Source organism: Oncorhynchus masou, chromosome 17, assembly GCF_036934945.1.
Source record: "Oncorhynchus masou masou isolate Uvic2021 chromosome 17, UVic_Omas_1.1, whole genome shotgun sequence".
NCBI lineage: Eukaryota > Metazoa > Chordata > Actinopteri > Salmoniformes > Salmonidae > Oncorhynchus > Oncorhynchus masou.
In genome coordinates, this window is record NC_088228.1 from 26,424,194 (window position 1) to 26,442,182 (window position 17,989).

General features: G+C 43.2%; 1 protein-coding gene across 3 annotated transcripts in view; it reads left to right on the forward strand.

Moving 5' to 3' along the window:
* The window catches only part of LOC135558774 (laminin subunit alpha-3-like), a 112,021-nt gene that overhangs the window by 43,859 nt on the left and 50,173 nt on the right, over positions 1–17,989 (forward strand). For all 3 annotated transcript variants that reach the window (XM_064992892.1, XM_064992890.1, XM_064992891.1), the window contains exons 12-19: positions 1,133–1,180; positions 10,295–10,429; positions 10,517–10,651; positions 10,850–10,984; positions 11,439–11,576; positions 13,912–13,970; positions 15,124–15,223; positions 17,809–17,861. In XM_064992892.1, the coding sequence (XP_064848964.1) occupies positions 1,133–1,180; positions 10,295–10,429; positions 10,517–10,651; positions 10,850–10,984; positions 11,439–11,576; positions 13,912–13,970; positions 15,124–15,223; positions 17,809–17,861 (803 nt within the window). The remainder of the gene's footprint in view (positions 1–1,132; positions 1,181–10,294; positions 10,430–10,516; positions 10,652–10,849; positions 10,985–11,438; positions 11,577–13,911; positions 13,971–15,123; positions 15,224–17,808; positions 17,862–17,989) is intronic.

Here is a 17,989-nt window from a genome sequence, read left to right on the forward strand (position 1 = left end):
AGAAACCCTAGACCCCACTCCAATTCGCATACCGCCCCAAAAGATCCACAGACGACGCAATCTCTATTGCACTCCACACTACCCTTTCCCACCTGGACAAAAGGAAAACCTACGTTAGAATGCTATTTATTGACTACAGCTCAGCGTTCAACACCATAGTGCCCTCAACGCTCATCACTAAGCTAAGTGGGTAGTGCATACAGCCCAGTACATCACTGGGGCCAAACTTCCTGCCATTCAGGACTTCTATACCAGGTGGTGTCATAGGAATGCCCTAAAAGAGCACCTTGACTAGGTCCAAAAGGCTCCTTAACAGCTTCTACCCCCAAGCCATAAGACTGCTGAACATCTAATCAAATGGCTACCTGGACTATTTACATTGACCCCCTTTTTTTACACTGCTTCTACTCGCTGTTTTATTATCTAGGCATAGTCACATTACCCCTACCTACATATACATATTACATCAATAACCTCAATTAACCTGTACCCCCCCGCACATTGTCTCGGTACCCCTGTAAATATAGCTTTGTAATTTAAAAAAAAACTTTAGTTTGTTTAGTAAATATTTTTTTCAACTCTTATTTTTCTTAACTGCATTATTGGTTAAGGGCTTTTAAGAAAGCATTTCATGGAGCATGTGCCAAATAACATTTGACCACATAAAGCGCAGGAGGTAGCCTAGCGGTTAGTGTTGTGCCAATAACCAAAATGTCGCTGTATCGAATACTCAAGCCAACAAGGTCAAAGTCTGTTGATGTTTCCTTGAGCGAGTAACTTAACCCTAACATTTGACACTTTGATTTTATTGCGATTCCACGTTCCAAACATATTGCTCACCATGTCTGCTGCAGAGGGACAAGAGAGAACCATGAGTAAATTCATTTGGATCAGTCTTGTAAAACAGCTGTAAACATGTTGGCTTAAAAAGAAGATGGATAACAAGCTAGAGGAGGAGAAATACCAGAGTTTTGGTGCAGTAACACATTAAGTACCTATCTTCTTTTTATTCATCGATACTTGCAGTCAGAATCGATTCAATATCGGAAAAAAATAACGCAATACTCTTTCTCTCTCTCCCTCCCTCACACTCTCTCACTCTCTTCCTCTCTCCCTTTCTCTCTCTCCACAGAGCCCACTGCCTGCCCTGCTGGTTATTTCGGAGCACCCAGCTGTCAACGTGAGTGTGTTTAGACTACACTTCACTACACTAACAGTTTTTATCGCGCCTCAGCTCTGACTCCTGTAAGGCAGTCAGGCTCCTGATACCACTACGGGAGTGAGGCTCTTGTTGGTCAGGTTGAGTTATATAGGGTTAGGATAGGTCATCAAATAGCTGATTACTAGACCTTTTAGCGGATCGTTCAGTCCAAATGGGTTTAGGTGTCAAAGGGTTTTTATAGCTCATACTGTCCGCAGATGACAGAGGTTAGTTAATGTTTGTATACTGTGTCGATCCAGACAGTGAGAATATAACCATACGGTATTGGGTTTACAGTAATCCACAGTATGCCACGTTTAAGTTGATTAGACAAAAATGCTAGTATGTGATTTAAATGAAATGAGACTCTCCGTGTGACATAATAACTGTTTAACTTTGCCAACTGCACCGTGTACTCATCTGATTATTTCAAGATCTTGGGATATTTTACCCAGTAAATTGACTGAGAACACATACTCATTTACAGCAACGAACTGGGGAATAGTTACATGGGGGATGAATGAGCCAATTGGGAGCTGGGGATGATTAAGTGCCCATGATGGTGTGAGGGTCAGATTGGGAATTTACCCAGGACACCAGGGTTAACACCCCTACTGTTACGATAACTGCCATGGGATCTTGAGTGACCACAGAGAGTCAAAACATCTGTTTAATGTCCCATCCGAAAGACAGCACCCTACAAAGAGAAATGTCCCCAATAACTGCCTTGGGGCACTGGTATAAATATATATTTTTGGGGGGACCCAGAAGAAAGAGTGCCTCCTACTGGCCCTCCAACACCATCTGGTCTCCCGTCCAGGAACCAACCAGGACCATCCTTGTTTAGCTCCAGCGTCAAGCCAGCCGTGGGATGCAGGGTGTATGCTACTGGCTCCAGTTTCAGCATCATTCATGGGGTTTTGACTGACGTCCCCAATAGTTGCCTTGTCTTCTTCCCATAATACCACTGGTCAGCTGGGATGGTTCAGGGAAAAACTAACATACATTTTTTTAATAGCTACGGTCCCCACCCTGTTCGTGGCTCTTTAAGCAATTTTATAGTATTTTGTTTGTTGTTGTTATTTCTCATATTATTAGTTCTGAAAGTTTTTTGTATTCTTACATACAGCCGGAATTAACTTTTGGATATCAGAGCTGTGGTAACTCACCAGCATTTCAACTGACTTTCCTGAATTGGATCCTTTGTTCGTACCCCCCAAGGCAATTCCACTTATTCCAGTGGCTGCTCCAAAACACCACCAGCGGAAAAGAGGTATTCGGAGTCGAGTTTTAGTCCAACTTAGGAGGCATGCAAACCATCCACCACTTTCGAGTATATTTCTCGCTAATGTTCAGTCCCTGGACAATAATGTAGATGAGCTCAGGGTGAGTATCTCCTTCTTTAGAGACATCAGGGACTGTAACATACTCTTTCATGGAATCATGTCTCTGTTGCCAGTACATCGCGCGGACAGCAATGAAGAACTCTCCGGGACAATGAAAGAGTTGTATGTTTCATGATTAAGTACTCATGGTGTGAGTGTGGTAACGTACAAGAACTCAAGTCCTTTTGTTAACCCGACCTACAATAACTCACAATCAAATGCAGACCGCATTACCTCCCTGAAAAATTCTCTTCAGTCATCATCACAGCCGCGTATATTCCTCATCAAGCCGATACCACGGCTGCTATCAAGGAACTACACTGGAATTTGTGCAAACTGGAAACCGCATGCTAAAAGTCACATTTATTGTAGCTGGGGAGTTTAATAGAGCAAGTCTGAAGAAAATGCTACCAAAGTTTTACCAACACATTGACTGTGCTACTCGCGCATCAAAACTCTGGTCTGCTCAATCAGAATCCATGCTTCAAGATTGTTTTGATCATGTGGACAGGGAAATGTTCCGGGTTGCCTCTGAGAATAACATTGATACATAACTGACACGGCGACTGAGTTTATCAGGAAGTGTATAGGAGATGTTGTTCCCACCGTGACGATTAAAACCTATCCAAACCAAAAAACGTGGACAGATGGCAGCATTCGTGCCAAACTGAAAGCGCAAACCACTGCATTTTAACCACTTCAAGGTGACTGGGAATATGGTTGAATACAAACCTTCCGTAAGGCAATCAAACAGGTAAAATGTCATTACAAAGACAGAGTGGAGTTGCAATTCAAAAGCTCAGACACAAGACTGACAGGGACTCCATACAATCACGTATTATGAAGGGAAAACCAGCCACGTCGCAGACACACCGACATCTTGCTTCCAGACAAGCTAAACATCTTCTTCACCCACTTCGATGAAAACACACTGCCGCCCCCGCCGCTTCCAGGGACTGTGAGCTCTCGTTCTCCGTGGCCAGCGTGAGTAAGACATTTAAGCATGTTAAACCTTGAAAGGCTATTAGCCCAGACGGCATCCCTTGCCGCATCCCTAGCATGTGCAGACCAGCTGGCTGGAGTGTTTACGGACATATTCAATCTCTCCCTATCCAACTCTGCTGTCCCCACTTGCTTCAAGATGTCCACCATTTTTCTTGGACCCAAGAAAGTGAAGGTAACTGAACTAAATTACTTGCCCCATAGCACCCACTTCTATCATCATGAAGTGCTTTAAGAGGCTAGCTAAGGATAATATTACCTCCACCTTACCCAACACCCTAGACCCACTGCAATTTGCATACCAGCCCAGTAGATACACGGATGATGCAATCGCCATCGCACTGCACACTGCCCTGTCCCATCTGGACAAGAGGAATACCTATGTAAGAATGCTTTTCATAGACTTCAGCTCAGCTTTTAACACCATAGTACCTTCCGAGCTCATCATTAAGCTCGGAGCCCTGGGTCTGAACCCCGCCATGGGCAATTGCGTCCTGTACTTCCTGACAGGCCTCCCCCAGGTGGTGACGTTAGGCAACAACACTTCCATTTCGCTGATCCTCAACACAGGGGCCCCACAAGGGTACGTGCTCAGCCCCCTCATGTACCCCCTGTCCGTCCATGACTGTGTGGCCGTGCATGTCTCCAACTCAATCATCAAGATGGCAGACAATACAACAGTGGTAGGCCTGATTACCAACAGCAACGAGATAGCCTACAGGGAGGAGGTGAGGGCTATGGCAGAGTTGAGCCAGGAAAATAACCTCTCCCTCAACATTAACAAAACGAAGGAGCCGATCATGAACTTCAGGAGACCTCAGAGGGAGCACGCCCCCATCCACATAGACGTGGAGAAAGTGAAAAGCTTGATGAAGGCGGAACAGCTCCTCTTCAACCTCAGGAGGCTGATGAAATGTGGCTTGGCCCCTAAGACCCTCACAAACTTTTACAGATGCACCATTGAGAGCATCCTGTTGGGCTGTATCACTGCCTGGTACGGCAACTGCACCATCCACAACTGCAGGACTCTTCAGAGGGTAGTGCGCAACACCGGAGGCACAATACCTGTCCTCCAGGACCTCCAGGACATCTACAGCACCCGGTGTCACAGGAAGGCCAAAAAGATCATCAAGGACTTGAGCCACGGCCTGTAAACCCACTACCATCCAGAAGGCGAGGTCAGTACTGATGCATCAAAACTGGGACCAAGATACTGAAAAACAGCTTCAAACTCAAGGCCATCAGACTGTTAAATAGTCACCACTTGTCAGACTCTGCCCAGTACCCTGACCTGAGCTTTAGTCACTAGCTGGCTACCACCCAGTCACTCAAAACTGCACTGTAGAGGCTGCTGCCTACGTGCATTCGGAAAGTATTCAGACCCCTTGACTTTTTCCATATTTGTTACGTTACAGCCTTATTGTACAATTGATTAAATGTGTTTTTCCCCACAACAATCTACACACAATACCCCATAATGACAAATCGAAAACAGGTTTTTAGACATTTTTGCTAATTTATTTAAAAAAATAAAAACTGATACCTTATTTATTCAGAACCTTTACTATGAGCCTCGGAATTCAGCTCAGGTGAATCCTATTAACATTGATCTTCCTTGAGATGTTTCTACATCTTGACTGGAGTCCACCTGTGGTAAATTCAGGTGGACTTGGAATTGTCCGTAGAGCTCCGAGACAGGATTGTGGCACAGATCTGGAGAAGGTTACCAAAACTTTCTGCAGCAATTGAAGGTCCCCAAGAAAACATTGGCCTCCATCATTCTTAAATGGAATAAATTTAGAACCATCAAGACTCTTCCTAGAGCTGGCCGCCCGGCCAAACTGCGCAATTGGGGGAGAAGGGCCTTGGCCAGTGAGGTAACCAAGAACCCAATTGTCACTCTGAAAGAGCTGTAGAATCCCTCTGTAGAGATGGTAGAACCTTCCAGAAGCACAACCATCTCTGAGGGACTCCACCAATCAGGCCTTTATGGTAGACTGGACAGACGGAAGCCCCTCCTTGGTAAAAAGGCACAGCCCGCTTGGAGTTTGCCAAAAGGCACCTATAGACTCTCAGACCATGAGAAACAAGATTCTCTGGTCTGATGAAACCAAGATTCTTTGGCCTGAAGGCCAAGCGTCACATTTGGAGGAAACCTGGCACCATCCCTATGGTGAAGCATGGTGGTGGCAACAGTGAATGGGAGACTAGTCATGATCGAGGCAAAGATGAACGGAGCAAAGCACAGAGAGCTCCTTTATAAAAACCTGCTCCAGAGGACAACAGGACAACGACCCTAAGCACACAGCCAAGACAACGCAGGAATGGCATCGGGACAAGTCTCTGAATGTCCTTGAGTGGCCCAGCCAGAGCTCGGACTTGAACCCAATCAAACATCTCTGGAGAGACCTGAAAATAGCTGTGCAGCGACGCTCCCCATCCAACCTGGAGTTTGAGAGAGTCTGCAGAGAAGAATGGGAGAAACTCCCCAAATACAGGTGTGCCAAGCATGCGTCATACTGAAGAAGACAACCTTTGGCTGTAATCGCTGCCAAAGGTGCTTCAACAAAGTACTGATTAAAGGGTCTGAAAACTTATGTAAATGTTATTTTTCAGTTTTCTTTTTTTTAAATAAATGTGCAATCATTTAAAAAAACAAGTTTTTCTTTGTCATTATGGGGTATTGTGTGTAGATTGATGAGGGGGAAAAAATGATTTAATCAATTTTAGAATAAGGCTGTAACGTATTAAAATGTGGAAATAGTCTAGAGGTCTGAATACTTTCCGAATGCACTGTTAATATATATAAAAATATATACTGTATTCTAGTCAAGGCCTATCCTATTTAACTACATCTGTACATATACTATTCTATCCTACGTATTCTTCGGGTATACTACATATTCTGTCCTCACACTGTCTGTAATGTCTATAAATCCCACCATATACAGTGTATTGCGAAAGTATTCACCCCCTTGGCATTTTTCCTATTTTGTTGCCTTATAACCTGGAATTAAAATGTATTTTTGGGAGTTTGTATCATTTGATTTACACAACATGCCTACCCCTTTGAAGATCCAAAATAATATTTGTGTTGAACAAATAAGAAATAAGACCCCAAAAAACAGAAAAGTTGAGTTTGCATAACTATTCACCCCCATCTCCGCCCAAAGTCAATACTTTGTAGAGCCACGTTTTGCAGCAATTACAGCTGCAAGTGTCTTGGGGCATGTCTCTATAAGTTTGCCACATCTAGCCACTGGGATGTTTGCCCATTCTTCATGGCAAAACTGCTCTAGCTTCTTCAAGTTGGATGGGTTCCTGCTGGTGTTCAGCAATCTTTAAGTCATTTCACAGATTCTCAATTGGATTGAGGGCTGGGCTTTGACTAGGCCATTCCAAGACATTTAAATGTTTCCCCTTAAACCACTCAAGTGTTGCTTTATCAGTATGCTTAGGGTCATTGTCCTGCTGGAAGGTGAACCTCCGTCCCAGTCTCAAATCTCTGGAAGACTGAAACAGGTTTCCCTCAAGAATTTCCCTGTATTTAGCGCCAGCCATCATTCCTTCAATTCTGACCAGTTTCCCAGTCCCTGCCGATGAAATACATACCCACAGCACGATGCTGCCACCCCCATGCTTCACTGTAGAGATGTTGTTCTCCTTGATGGCCAATAAACTACACTTTAGTCTCATCTGACCAAAGTACCTTCTTCCATATGTTTTGGCAGTCTCCCACATGCCTTTTGGCGAACACAACGTGTTTGCTTGTTTTTTTCTTTAAGCAATGTCTTTTTTTCTGGCCACTCTTCTGTTAAGCCCAGCTTTGTGGAGTGTACTGCTTAAAGTGGTTCTATGGACAGATACTCCAATCTCCGCTGTGGAGCTTTGCAGCTCCTGCAGAGTTATCTTTGGTCTCTTTGTTGCCTCTCTGATTAATTCCCTCCTTGCCTGGTCCGTGAGTTTTGGTGGGCGGCCCTCTCTTGGCAGGTTTGTTGTGGTGCCATATTCTTTCAATGTTTTAATAATGGATTTAACGATGCTCTGTGGGATGTTCAAAGTTTCTGATTTTTTTTTAATAACCTAACCCTGATCTGTACTTCTCCACAACTTTGTCCCTGACCTGTTTGGAGAGCTCCTTGGTCTTCATGGTGCCGCTTGCTTGGTGGCGCCCCTTGCTTAGTGGTGTTGCCAACACTGGGGCCTTTCAGAACAGGTGTATGTATACTGAGATCATGTGACAGATCATATGACACTTAGATTGCACACAGGTGGACATTATTTGATGAATTATGTGACATCTGAAGGTAATTGGTTGCACCAGATCTTATTTAGGCGCTTCATAGCAAAGGGGGTGGATACAAATGCACGCACCACTTCTCTGTTTTGTATTCTTCAGAATGTTTTGAAGTTGTTTTTTTCATTTCACTTCACCAATTTGGACTATTCTGTATATGTCCATTACATGAAATCCAAATTAAAAATCCATTTAAATTACAGGTTGTAATGCAACAAAATAGGAAAACACCAAGTGGGTGAATACTTTTGCAAGTGTCTTCAGAAAGTATTCACACCCCTTGACTTTTTCCATATTTTGTTGTGTTACAGCCTGAATGTAAAATTGATTATATGTAGATTTTTTTTTACACTGACTGACACACAATACCCCATAATGTCAAAGTGGAATTATGTTTTTATTTTATTTGTACAAATTAATAAAAAATGAGAAGTTGAAATGTATTGAGTCAATAAGTATTCAATCCCTTGGTTATTGCAAGCCTAAATAACTTCAGGAGTAAAACAATCCTTAATATGTCACATAATAAGTTATAAGGACTCACTCTGTGTTGTAATAGTGTTTAGCATGATTTTTGCATGACTACCTCATCTCTGTACCCCACACGTACAAAAAGGCCCATCAGTCGAGCAGTTAATTTCAAACACAGATTCAACCATGAAGACCAGGGAGATTTTCCAATGCCTTGCAAGGAAGGGCACCTATTGGTAGATAAGTAAAATAACAAATAAAAATACATTGAATATCTCTATGAACATGTTGAAGTTATTAATGACACTTTGGATGGTGTTTCAATTACACCCAGTTACTACAAAGATACAGGAAACCGCTCAGGGATTTCACCATGAGGCCAATGGTGCAATGGTGACTTTAAAACAGTTACAGAGTTTAATGGTTGTGATAGGAGAAAACTGAGGATGGATCAACAACATTGTAGATACTCCACAATTTTAACCTAAATGACAGAGTGAAAAGAAGGAAGCCTGTACAGAATTTAAGTACTCCAAGACATCAATCCTGTTTGTACAAAGGCACTAAAGTAATTCTGCAAAAAATGTGGCAAAGCAATTCACTTTTTGTCCTGATTACAAAGTTTCATGTTTGGGACAAATCCAATACAACACAATACTGAGTACCACCATCCATATTTCCAAGCATAGGGGTGGCTGCATCATGTTATGAGTATGCTTGTAATCATTATGGACTGGGGAATTCTTCAGGATAAAAAAAAGTAACTAAATGGAGCTAAGCACAGGCAAAATCCTGGTTCAGTCTGCTTTCCAACAGACACTGGGATATTAATTCACCTTTAAGCAGGACAATAACCTAACACACAAGTCCAAATCTACACTGGAGTTGCTTACCAAGAAGACAGTGAATGTTCTTGAGTGACCGAGTTACAGTTTTGACTTAAATCTACTTCAAAATCTATGGCAAGTCTTGAAAATGGTTGTCTAGCAATGATCACCAACCAATTAATTCCATTTGTTTACTTTTTTAGATATGTGTGTATTGTTGTGTATTGAAGAGATATTATTGCACTGTTGGAGCTAGGAACACAAGCATTTTGCTACACCCGCAATAACATCTGCCAAATATGTGTATGCGACCAATAGCGTTTGATTGTTTTTTTGAATTCCCACTTTGTTTTCTCTCTTGCTGGAATCAGTTTAAAGGAAAAAAGCCAGATTGGAAAGATATATTTTTTTTTTAAATTTGAAACGAGGATATAAATACCAGTTCTTTGATTCTGTCTGTCTCCGTCTCCGATATTTATTTTAATTGTTTGTCTAGGAATGTGGGAAACAACAATCATTTATGTTCATCCAGTGTTCATCCAGTCCGAGAAGGAATTTCATCTTTAGCCGTCTGAGGGCTGTTTTTATTTTTAAGGAGCGAGCTGGTAGGGGGACATAAAACAATGGAGGTATTCTCTGACTCCCAATGCCCATGTGCCCAGTTCAACCACCAGCCAAGATCCTGCAATGGAGGTATTCTCTGACTCCCATTGCCCATGTGCCCAGTTCAACCACCAGCCAAGATCCTGCAATGGAGGTATTCTCTGACTCCCAATGCCCATGTGCCCAGTTCAACCACCAGCCAAGATCTTGCATGCTTCTCTCTGCCAGGCTTGACTTGACCAGTCTGTCACCCTTAGTGCCACAGTCAGTGCCAGTGTAAATATGGTTAAAAGAGATGCATTTGTCATATCCTGCTGTTAAACTGTGCCAAAGAAGGGCTCATTGGCCATGGCACATGCCGTGGGAAAGACTGTGGGGCTTCCCATTGTATGTTTGAGCCTAAATCTAACTTTTTGGCGTTGAAATGTGAGCCAAAAGGGGTATTTTGTGTATTCAGAGATTGTGTGCCATCTGACATGAGTCTTTTTGTGTATGTGTGTGTGTTCAGGGTGTGTGTGTGACCGCGGTGGATCAGTGCTGGAGTTGTGTGATGCGTCAGGGCGCTGCATCTGTCGTGATGGTGTGGAGGGTGAGAGATGTGACCGCTGTCGACCAGGGCACCACTCATTCCCTAACTGCCAAGGTGAGAAACATGTCGCCCACCTCCCTCTCACCAAACCACACCTCAAATAGCATGTGTCTTCTGACTTGTATCTTTGTGTTTCTTCAGAGTGTGTGTGCGACGGCAGTGGTTCGGTGCTGGAGATGTGTGACGCATCAGGGCGCTGCGTATGTCGTGGAGGGGTGGAGGGCGAGAGATGTGACCGCTGTCGACCAGGTTACCACTCCTTTCCTAACTGCCAAGGTGAGAAACCTTTCCCTCTCATGAAACCACAACTGAAATAGATCAACAATTGTCATCCTCTTTGAAGTTCATTTTACCACGTAACATGACCTCACGAAAGTTCAAGTTGTTTGAAAGTCAATTGTTTTGTTTAATTGTTGACAAAAATCAATCAACCTGTAGTTGATGTAAACCGTAAAAACTTTCCCACCACTTCAGTGTGCCGCTGTGACGGTGCAGGTGTGACTGACAGGGTCTGTGGGCCCAGCGGACAGTGCCGTTGCCGTGTCAACTACTTCGGAAGTCAATGTGACCAGTGTGCCCCTGGTTACTATGGATACCCAGACTGTGCCTGTACGTGTTTTAATCCTCTTGTTTTCGCCGCACCCATGGGAGGGCTACTGTATTGCAGACACTGATATTGCGACAGTGACCTTTCCATGACCTTGCTGTTGCTGCTGTTTGAAAAACCGATGGGCATAATCTCCCAGGGCTTAATGTAACCTCCTCTTCAGCTCTGTAGAGCTACATACCTTGATTCACCCACAATAACATGTAAATCCCAACACTCATTCACACTCATTTACCCCATAGAAATATAATCTAATCTAGTCATTCTATTTCTATTCTTGACCCATGGTTGTTTGAACAAAACAATACTCAGAAAGCAACGGCAAACTTGGCCCACTCCAGTATTGAAAGGATTTAGTATGATCTGTGCCGTCGGAGACATTTGATTTGAATGCTAAGCCATATCATTCTCACATGAGACATCTCACAGTCCCTCTCCATGTCTCTCTCTCCCTAGCCTGCCAGTGTTTAGGGGAGGGTTCCTATGACTCCATGTGTAACCAAGTATCAGGCCAGTGTCTGTGTCGCCCTGGGGTGGTGGGACAGCAGTGTGATCGCTGTGCCGGGTCAGGCCTCCGCTTCCCGCAGTGTTCAGGTAACCCCTCTGCCTCACTAGACACTTTCTTTTCTTTTCTTTTTTATTATGCGTTCATATTATTGTGGTTTATTTAGACAGGTTAGAATTAGAGGGAGAGGGTGGACACAGAGATCGAAACCATGGTCTCTGGGGTCATGACAGTCATTAACACTCATTTTTCACCCACTCCACACATTTCTTGTTAACAAACTATGGTTTTGGCAAGTCGGTTAGGACATCTACTTTGTGCATGACACAAGTCATTTTGCCAACGATTGTTTACAGATTTTTGCACTTATAATTCACTGTATCACAATTCCAGTGGGTCAGAGGTTTACATACACTAAGTTGACTGTGCCTTTAAACAGCTTGGAAAATTCCAGAAAATGTCATGGCTTTAGAAGCTTCTGATAGACTAATTGACATAATTTGAGTCAATTGGAGGTGTACCTGTGGATGTATTTCAATGCCTACCTTCAAACTCAGTGCCTCTTTGCTTGACATCATGGGAAAATCAAAATAAATCAGCCAAGACCACAGAAAAAAATTGTAGACCTCCACAAGTCTGGTTCATCCTTGGGAGCAATTTCCAAATGCCTGAAGGTACCACGTTTATCTGTACAAACAATAGTACGCAAGTATAAACACCATGGGACCACGCAGTCATCATACCGCTCAGGAAGGAGACGTGCTCTGTCTCCTAGAGATTAACGTACTTTGGTGCAAATTTTTTTTACGTACTTTTGGTGCGATCCCAGAACAACAGCAAAGGACCTTGTGAAGATGCTGGAGGAAACGGGTACAAAAGTATCTACATCCACAGTACAACGAGTCCTGTACGGACATAACCTGAAAGGCCGCTCAGCAAGGAAGAAGCCACTGCTCCAAAACCACCATAAAAAAAGCCAGACTACAGACTACGGGGACAAAGATCGTACTTTTTGGAGAAAGGTCCTCTGGTCTGATGAAATAAAAATATAACTGGCCATAATGACCATCATTATGTTAGGAAGAAAATGGGGAGGCTTGCAAGCCAAAGAACACCATCCCAACCGTGAAACACAGGGGTGGCAGCATCATGTTGTGGGGGTGCTGCAGGAGGGACTGGTGCACCTCATAAAATAGATGCCATCATGAGGAGGAAAATTATGTGGATATATTGAAGCAGCATCTCAAGACATCAGTCAGGAAGTTAAAGCTTGGTCGCAAATGGGTCTTCCAAATGGAAAATGACCCCAAGCATACTTCCAAAGTTGTGGGAAAATGGCTTAAGGACAACAAAGTCAAGGTATTGGAGTGGCCATCACAAAGCCCTGACCTCAATCCCATAGAACATTTGTTGGCAGAACTGAAAAAGAGTGTGCGAGCAAGGAGGCCTACAAACCTGACTCAGTTACACCAGCTCTGTTAGGAGGAATGGGCCAAAATTCACCCAACTTATTGTGGGAAGCTTCTGGAAGGCTACCCAAAACATTTGACCCAAGTTAAACAATTTAAAGGCAATGCTACCAAATACCAACTCTGTGTATGTAAACTTCTGACCCACTAGGAATGTGATGAAAGAAATAAAAGCTGAAATGAATCAATTCTCTCTACTAATGTTCTGACATTTAACAAAGTAAAGTGGTGATCCTAACTGACCTAAGACAGGGAATTTTACTGGGATTAAATGTCAGAAATTGTGAAAAACTGAGTTTAAATGTATTTGGCTGAGATGTATGTAAACCTCTGACTTCAACTGTATGTGGTAGAACCAGGTGTGTTCCCACAAAACCACGGGCTCTATACTCTAGACACTTTGATTGGCTACCTGTAACCTAAACCGTCTTTGTGATGTGGAGATAGAGGTGGTCCTAAGATGTGGCATCCCCACGGGAGATGGTTGAGTTTCACATGGGGGTGTTGCCTCAATGTGGTTTATTCAATGTTTAAAATGTATTAGTGTGGAGATTGTTTTCATATCCAGCCTAGTGGTACAGGTTTACTTCAAGTCCAGACCTTGCTAACAAAGTACTGTTCTGTAAATGTATGCTTAGAGCAAAGCTGTCTGTCCTCTTTATAAAATAAGTATTTGGGTGAAGTTTTACATACCTGCAATTGATTGCTTTTGGGAGTGTTCTGTACTTATTACATTAGCACACTTGCCACTTAGTTACATTTGGTGCCCAGTTGATACATATAGAGCAGGAGGTCAGAAGCACACACCTGGTGTCTTAGGTCTAAATCAGTCCCTGTGTTAGAGGGGAACAATGAAAACATTCAGTGGAACTGGCTTTGAGGTCCAGAGTGGAGTTTGAGGGATATCGATTCATGTCGTAGGTTGAGGGGAAAACATTTACATTGTTTCTTCCAGCCTCCATCACCCAGTGTAACCCAGCAGGGTCAGAGGTCAGCACAGCAGATCCACAAACGGTACGTAGCCTATGCCTCCCACAACATGGCTGACTGAGAAATCTTTACTTTACTTTATGAGACTTATTTGCCTTCCCCAACATGGCAAACTCTCAGCCTCTTTTATCTGGATTGTTTTAGTAGCTGAGGCAATGGGAGTACCTGCAGTCATAAAACAAGGGCCTGTGATCATCAGTTGGTGTGTTCACATGTGTCTATTCCACAGAAGGTTGGTGGCAACTTAATTGGGGAGGACGGACTCACAGTAATGGCTGGAATAGAATAATGTATTTGATACCATTCCATTCAATCCATTCCAGCCATTATTATGCGCTGTCCTCCCCTCAGCAGCCCCCTGTGTTCTATTCACATTCCTACATCTGATAACAGTATTGCTAAACCCCGTATCCGGTAATGTTTACAAGGAAGTGTTTTTTTTTAACCTCCCGCTGGAAATGACAATTAACTGTAATCAAAAGAGGAAAAGCGACTTCCTTCCATTAAAAGAAAATAACGGAACACGGCCTGGCTGTTTCAATGCTCCAGTAACGCAGGATTTCCAGAAGCTGATTTGACCCTTTTTCTTCCTTGGGGGTTTGCTTTGTGTGAGATGTGGAGTTGGAAAGGAAACGTCATTAACATTGTGAATAGTTATTGAACTGTATTGCACAACAGAAACAATTGGATTTAGGTTAAGTGTAATCTTTTGTTTTCGGGTTTTGTTCCACATTAAAGCTACTACTTTTTAAACATTGTTCTCCAATATGCTGTAAGTAAGTAAATCGCCTTGCCTCAGCCAGGACAGCCTGTAAGGTAGGAGCCTATCTCTGGTTTCTGAAGCTTGATACGCTAGTACACCGCCTGGACAGGGCATTAGTCTGTGGCAAGGCCTTCCACCAATCCTTCTCCTTAATGCTGAGTACCAAGCCTGTGCTGTACTGTGTCTCCATGTGATGCTGAGTCAAGTATCCATCTCTAAATCATTCCAAGCTGTCTGCTTCATAACATACTGTTCCCGAGGCACCTCCAGTGCCAAAAGAAGGGACTGTTAGATTGTCTCTGAGGGAAAAACATACTTTGACATTTGCTGGCATTTAAGCTGATGTTAGCATTTGTGTTGACTCTTTTCTTCAATTACTATGTCTGTCTGTCTATGTGGGTCGTCCTGACACAGGGTTCCTGTGGCTGCCTGCCCAACGTGGAGGGAACACTGTGTGACAGGTGTAAACCTCTCTACTGGAACCTGGCGACAGAGAACCCCAGCGGCTGTATAGGTTGGTGACCTACATGTGACCCCAACCGTCTGAAGCCTCGTCCCATTCTATGTGTTGTAGACAGTTTTTCTAGCGTTCATGAATAGAAGAGTTGGATACAGCACATATGGTACAGAACAATGGGTTAACATTACTTTACTGATATCTGCTGCATCAGACAACAGAAATCCTGATGTAAAATTAATGTTTCATTCATCGCTAATTAGTCTGTTGGAAAAGGACAATTTGATATACAGTACCAGTCAAAAGTTTGGACACATCTACTCATTCAAGGGTGATTGTGGAGGCCATGTCATCTGATGTAGCACTCCAACAGTCGCCTTCTACGTCAAATAGCCCTTACACAGCCTGGAGGTGTGTTGGGGTAATTGTCATGTTTTAACACATGATAGTCCCACTAAGCATAATCCAGATGGTATGGAGTAATCGCTGCAGAATGCTGTGGTTGTCATGCTGGTTAAGTGTGCCTTGAATTCTAAATAAATCACTGACAGTCTCACAAGAAAATCACCATCGCACCTCCTACATGCTTCACGGTGGGAACCACACATGCAGAGATCATCCATTCACCAACTCTGCGTCTCACACAGACATGACGGTTGAAACCAAAAATCTCTAATATGGACTCATCAGACCAAAGGACAGATTTCCACCAGTCTAATGTCCATTGCTCATGTCTGTTGGCCTAAGCAAGTCTCTTCTTCTTATTTGTGTCCTTTAGTAGTGGTTTGTTTGCAGCAATTTGACCATGAATGCCTGATTCAGTCTCCTCTGAACAGTTGATGTTGAGATGTGTCTGTAACTTAAACTCTGAAGCATTTATTTGGGCTGCAATTTCTGAGGCTGGTATCTCTAATGAACTTCTCCTCTGCAGCAGAGGTAACTCTGGGTCTTCCTTTTCTGTGACGGTCCTCATGAGAGCCAGTTGCGACTTGAAGAAACTTTCAAAGTTCTTGAAATGTTCCTTATTGACTGACCTTCATGTTTTAAAGTAATGATGGACTGTTGTTTCTCTTTGCTTATTTGAGCTGTTCTTGCCATAATATGGACTTGGTCTTTTACCAAATAGGGCGATCTTCTGTATACCCACCCCTACCATGTCACAACATAACTGATTGGCTCAAACGCATTAAGAAGGAAAGAAATTTCACATATTGACTTTTAACCAGGCACACCTGTTCATTGAAATGCATTCCTGGTGACTACCTCATGAAGCAGGTTGAGACAATTCCAAGAGTTTGCAAAGCTGTCATCAAGGCAAAGGGTGGCTACTTTGAAGAATCTAAAATATATTTAAATGTAACACTTTTTTGGTTACTACATGATGCCATACAGTATGTGTTATTTTATAGTTTTGATGCCTTCACTATTATTCTACAATGTAGAAAATAGTAAAAAATTAAGAAAAACCCTTGAATGTGTGTCCAAACCGTTGACTGGTACTGTACTTGGTACCAGTATAGTGTTTCTTTTTGAGTGTCCCGGTCTGTTAAAACCTGAAAAGAAAGAAAAAGAGAAACTTCAATCCCTCCAGAAATCTGGGTTGCACTGCACACCTGCGTGTGGAGAAGGCAGCAATCAGCAGTGTTTTCAGCAGTATTAGATAACCAGTGTTATTAAACCTGAGGAAGTGCTGACATCAGAAACCACTCTGCCTCTTCGCCCAGTAGACATGGCAGCATGTCAGAAACAACTCTTTCTTTCTGTCCCTCCTAAGGATGTTTTGGGAAAACATGGTAACACAGAGCGCCCAAGGGAAAAGTGTGGTTCTCTTCTCTCAATGTGGTGCTCTGTTAACAGCGGTGTCACTAAAACTTTGTGGTTCCATGAGGTAAATGCTTTTTGACTGGAAAAGGAGTACATCTTTGCCAGTGCAACAATAACCTCCCAGTCGAGGTGGGATACAGGTGTCAGTTGTAGGGGGGAAACGAAAATGAGAATACCCCTTGCTTAAAGAAATATGTGCCCTAAAATCGCCTTCGTCATCCTCATAATTCAGAGCTGACTTTCTTCTCAACCAGCCGGTGCAGTGTAGGAACAGCCACAGGCCTTGTCCAGATACCTGTCTAGAGTTACAGCTCTACTCTGCAGCAAGAATGTTATCACCACCGCCTGCCTGCTGCCAGGAGACATATGGATGGAGGGAAGAAGAGCTTTTAATATTCCAGAAATGCCTTTGGTTTTAATGTGGCTGAACGGATACTGTGGCTTGTCCTCTGAAAGAGGGAGAGAAAGAGAGAGCAGTGGCTCCCCTGGTCCCTTTGATGTGGATATGTGCAGCTCAGAAGATTTGTGTTGCTTCTGGAATCCTGTAATCAGAGTTTATCCCCCCTCTTTTATCTCTCTCTCTCTCTCTCTCTCTCTCTCTCTCTCTCTCTCTCTCTCTCTCTCTCTCTCTCTCTCTCTCTCTCTCTCTCTCTCTCTCTCTCTCTCTCCCAATTTTTAATCTTCCCTTTTAGAGCCCTTGTATTCTAGAATGTCTCTGCTTCTGCGTTTTATTGTATTGTCGTTGCATCACTGAATAATAATGTGTGACTCATTAGTTTGGAGACTTTCTCACTCTATGCTTCCTGTCTCTCTCCCAGAGTGTCGCTGTGGCGTCAAAGGCACCCTGAGTGGGGTAGGAGAGTGTCAACAGGTGTGTCTGTCTACCTCTGTCTGTTCATACCGCCTTGTGATGCTGACACAGTATGTCCAGCACAACGGTACTAACTGATTGTAAATCATTCAACCATCAATTGCTTACTGTTTAACTAGGAGGTCCAT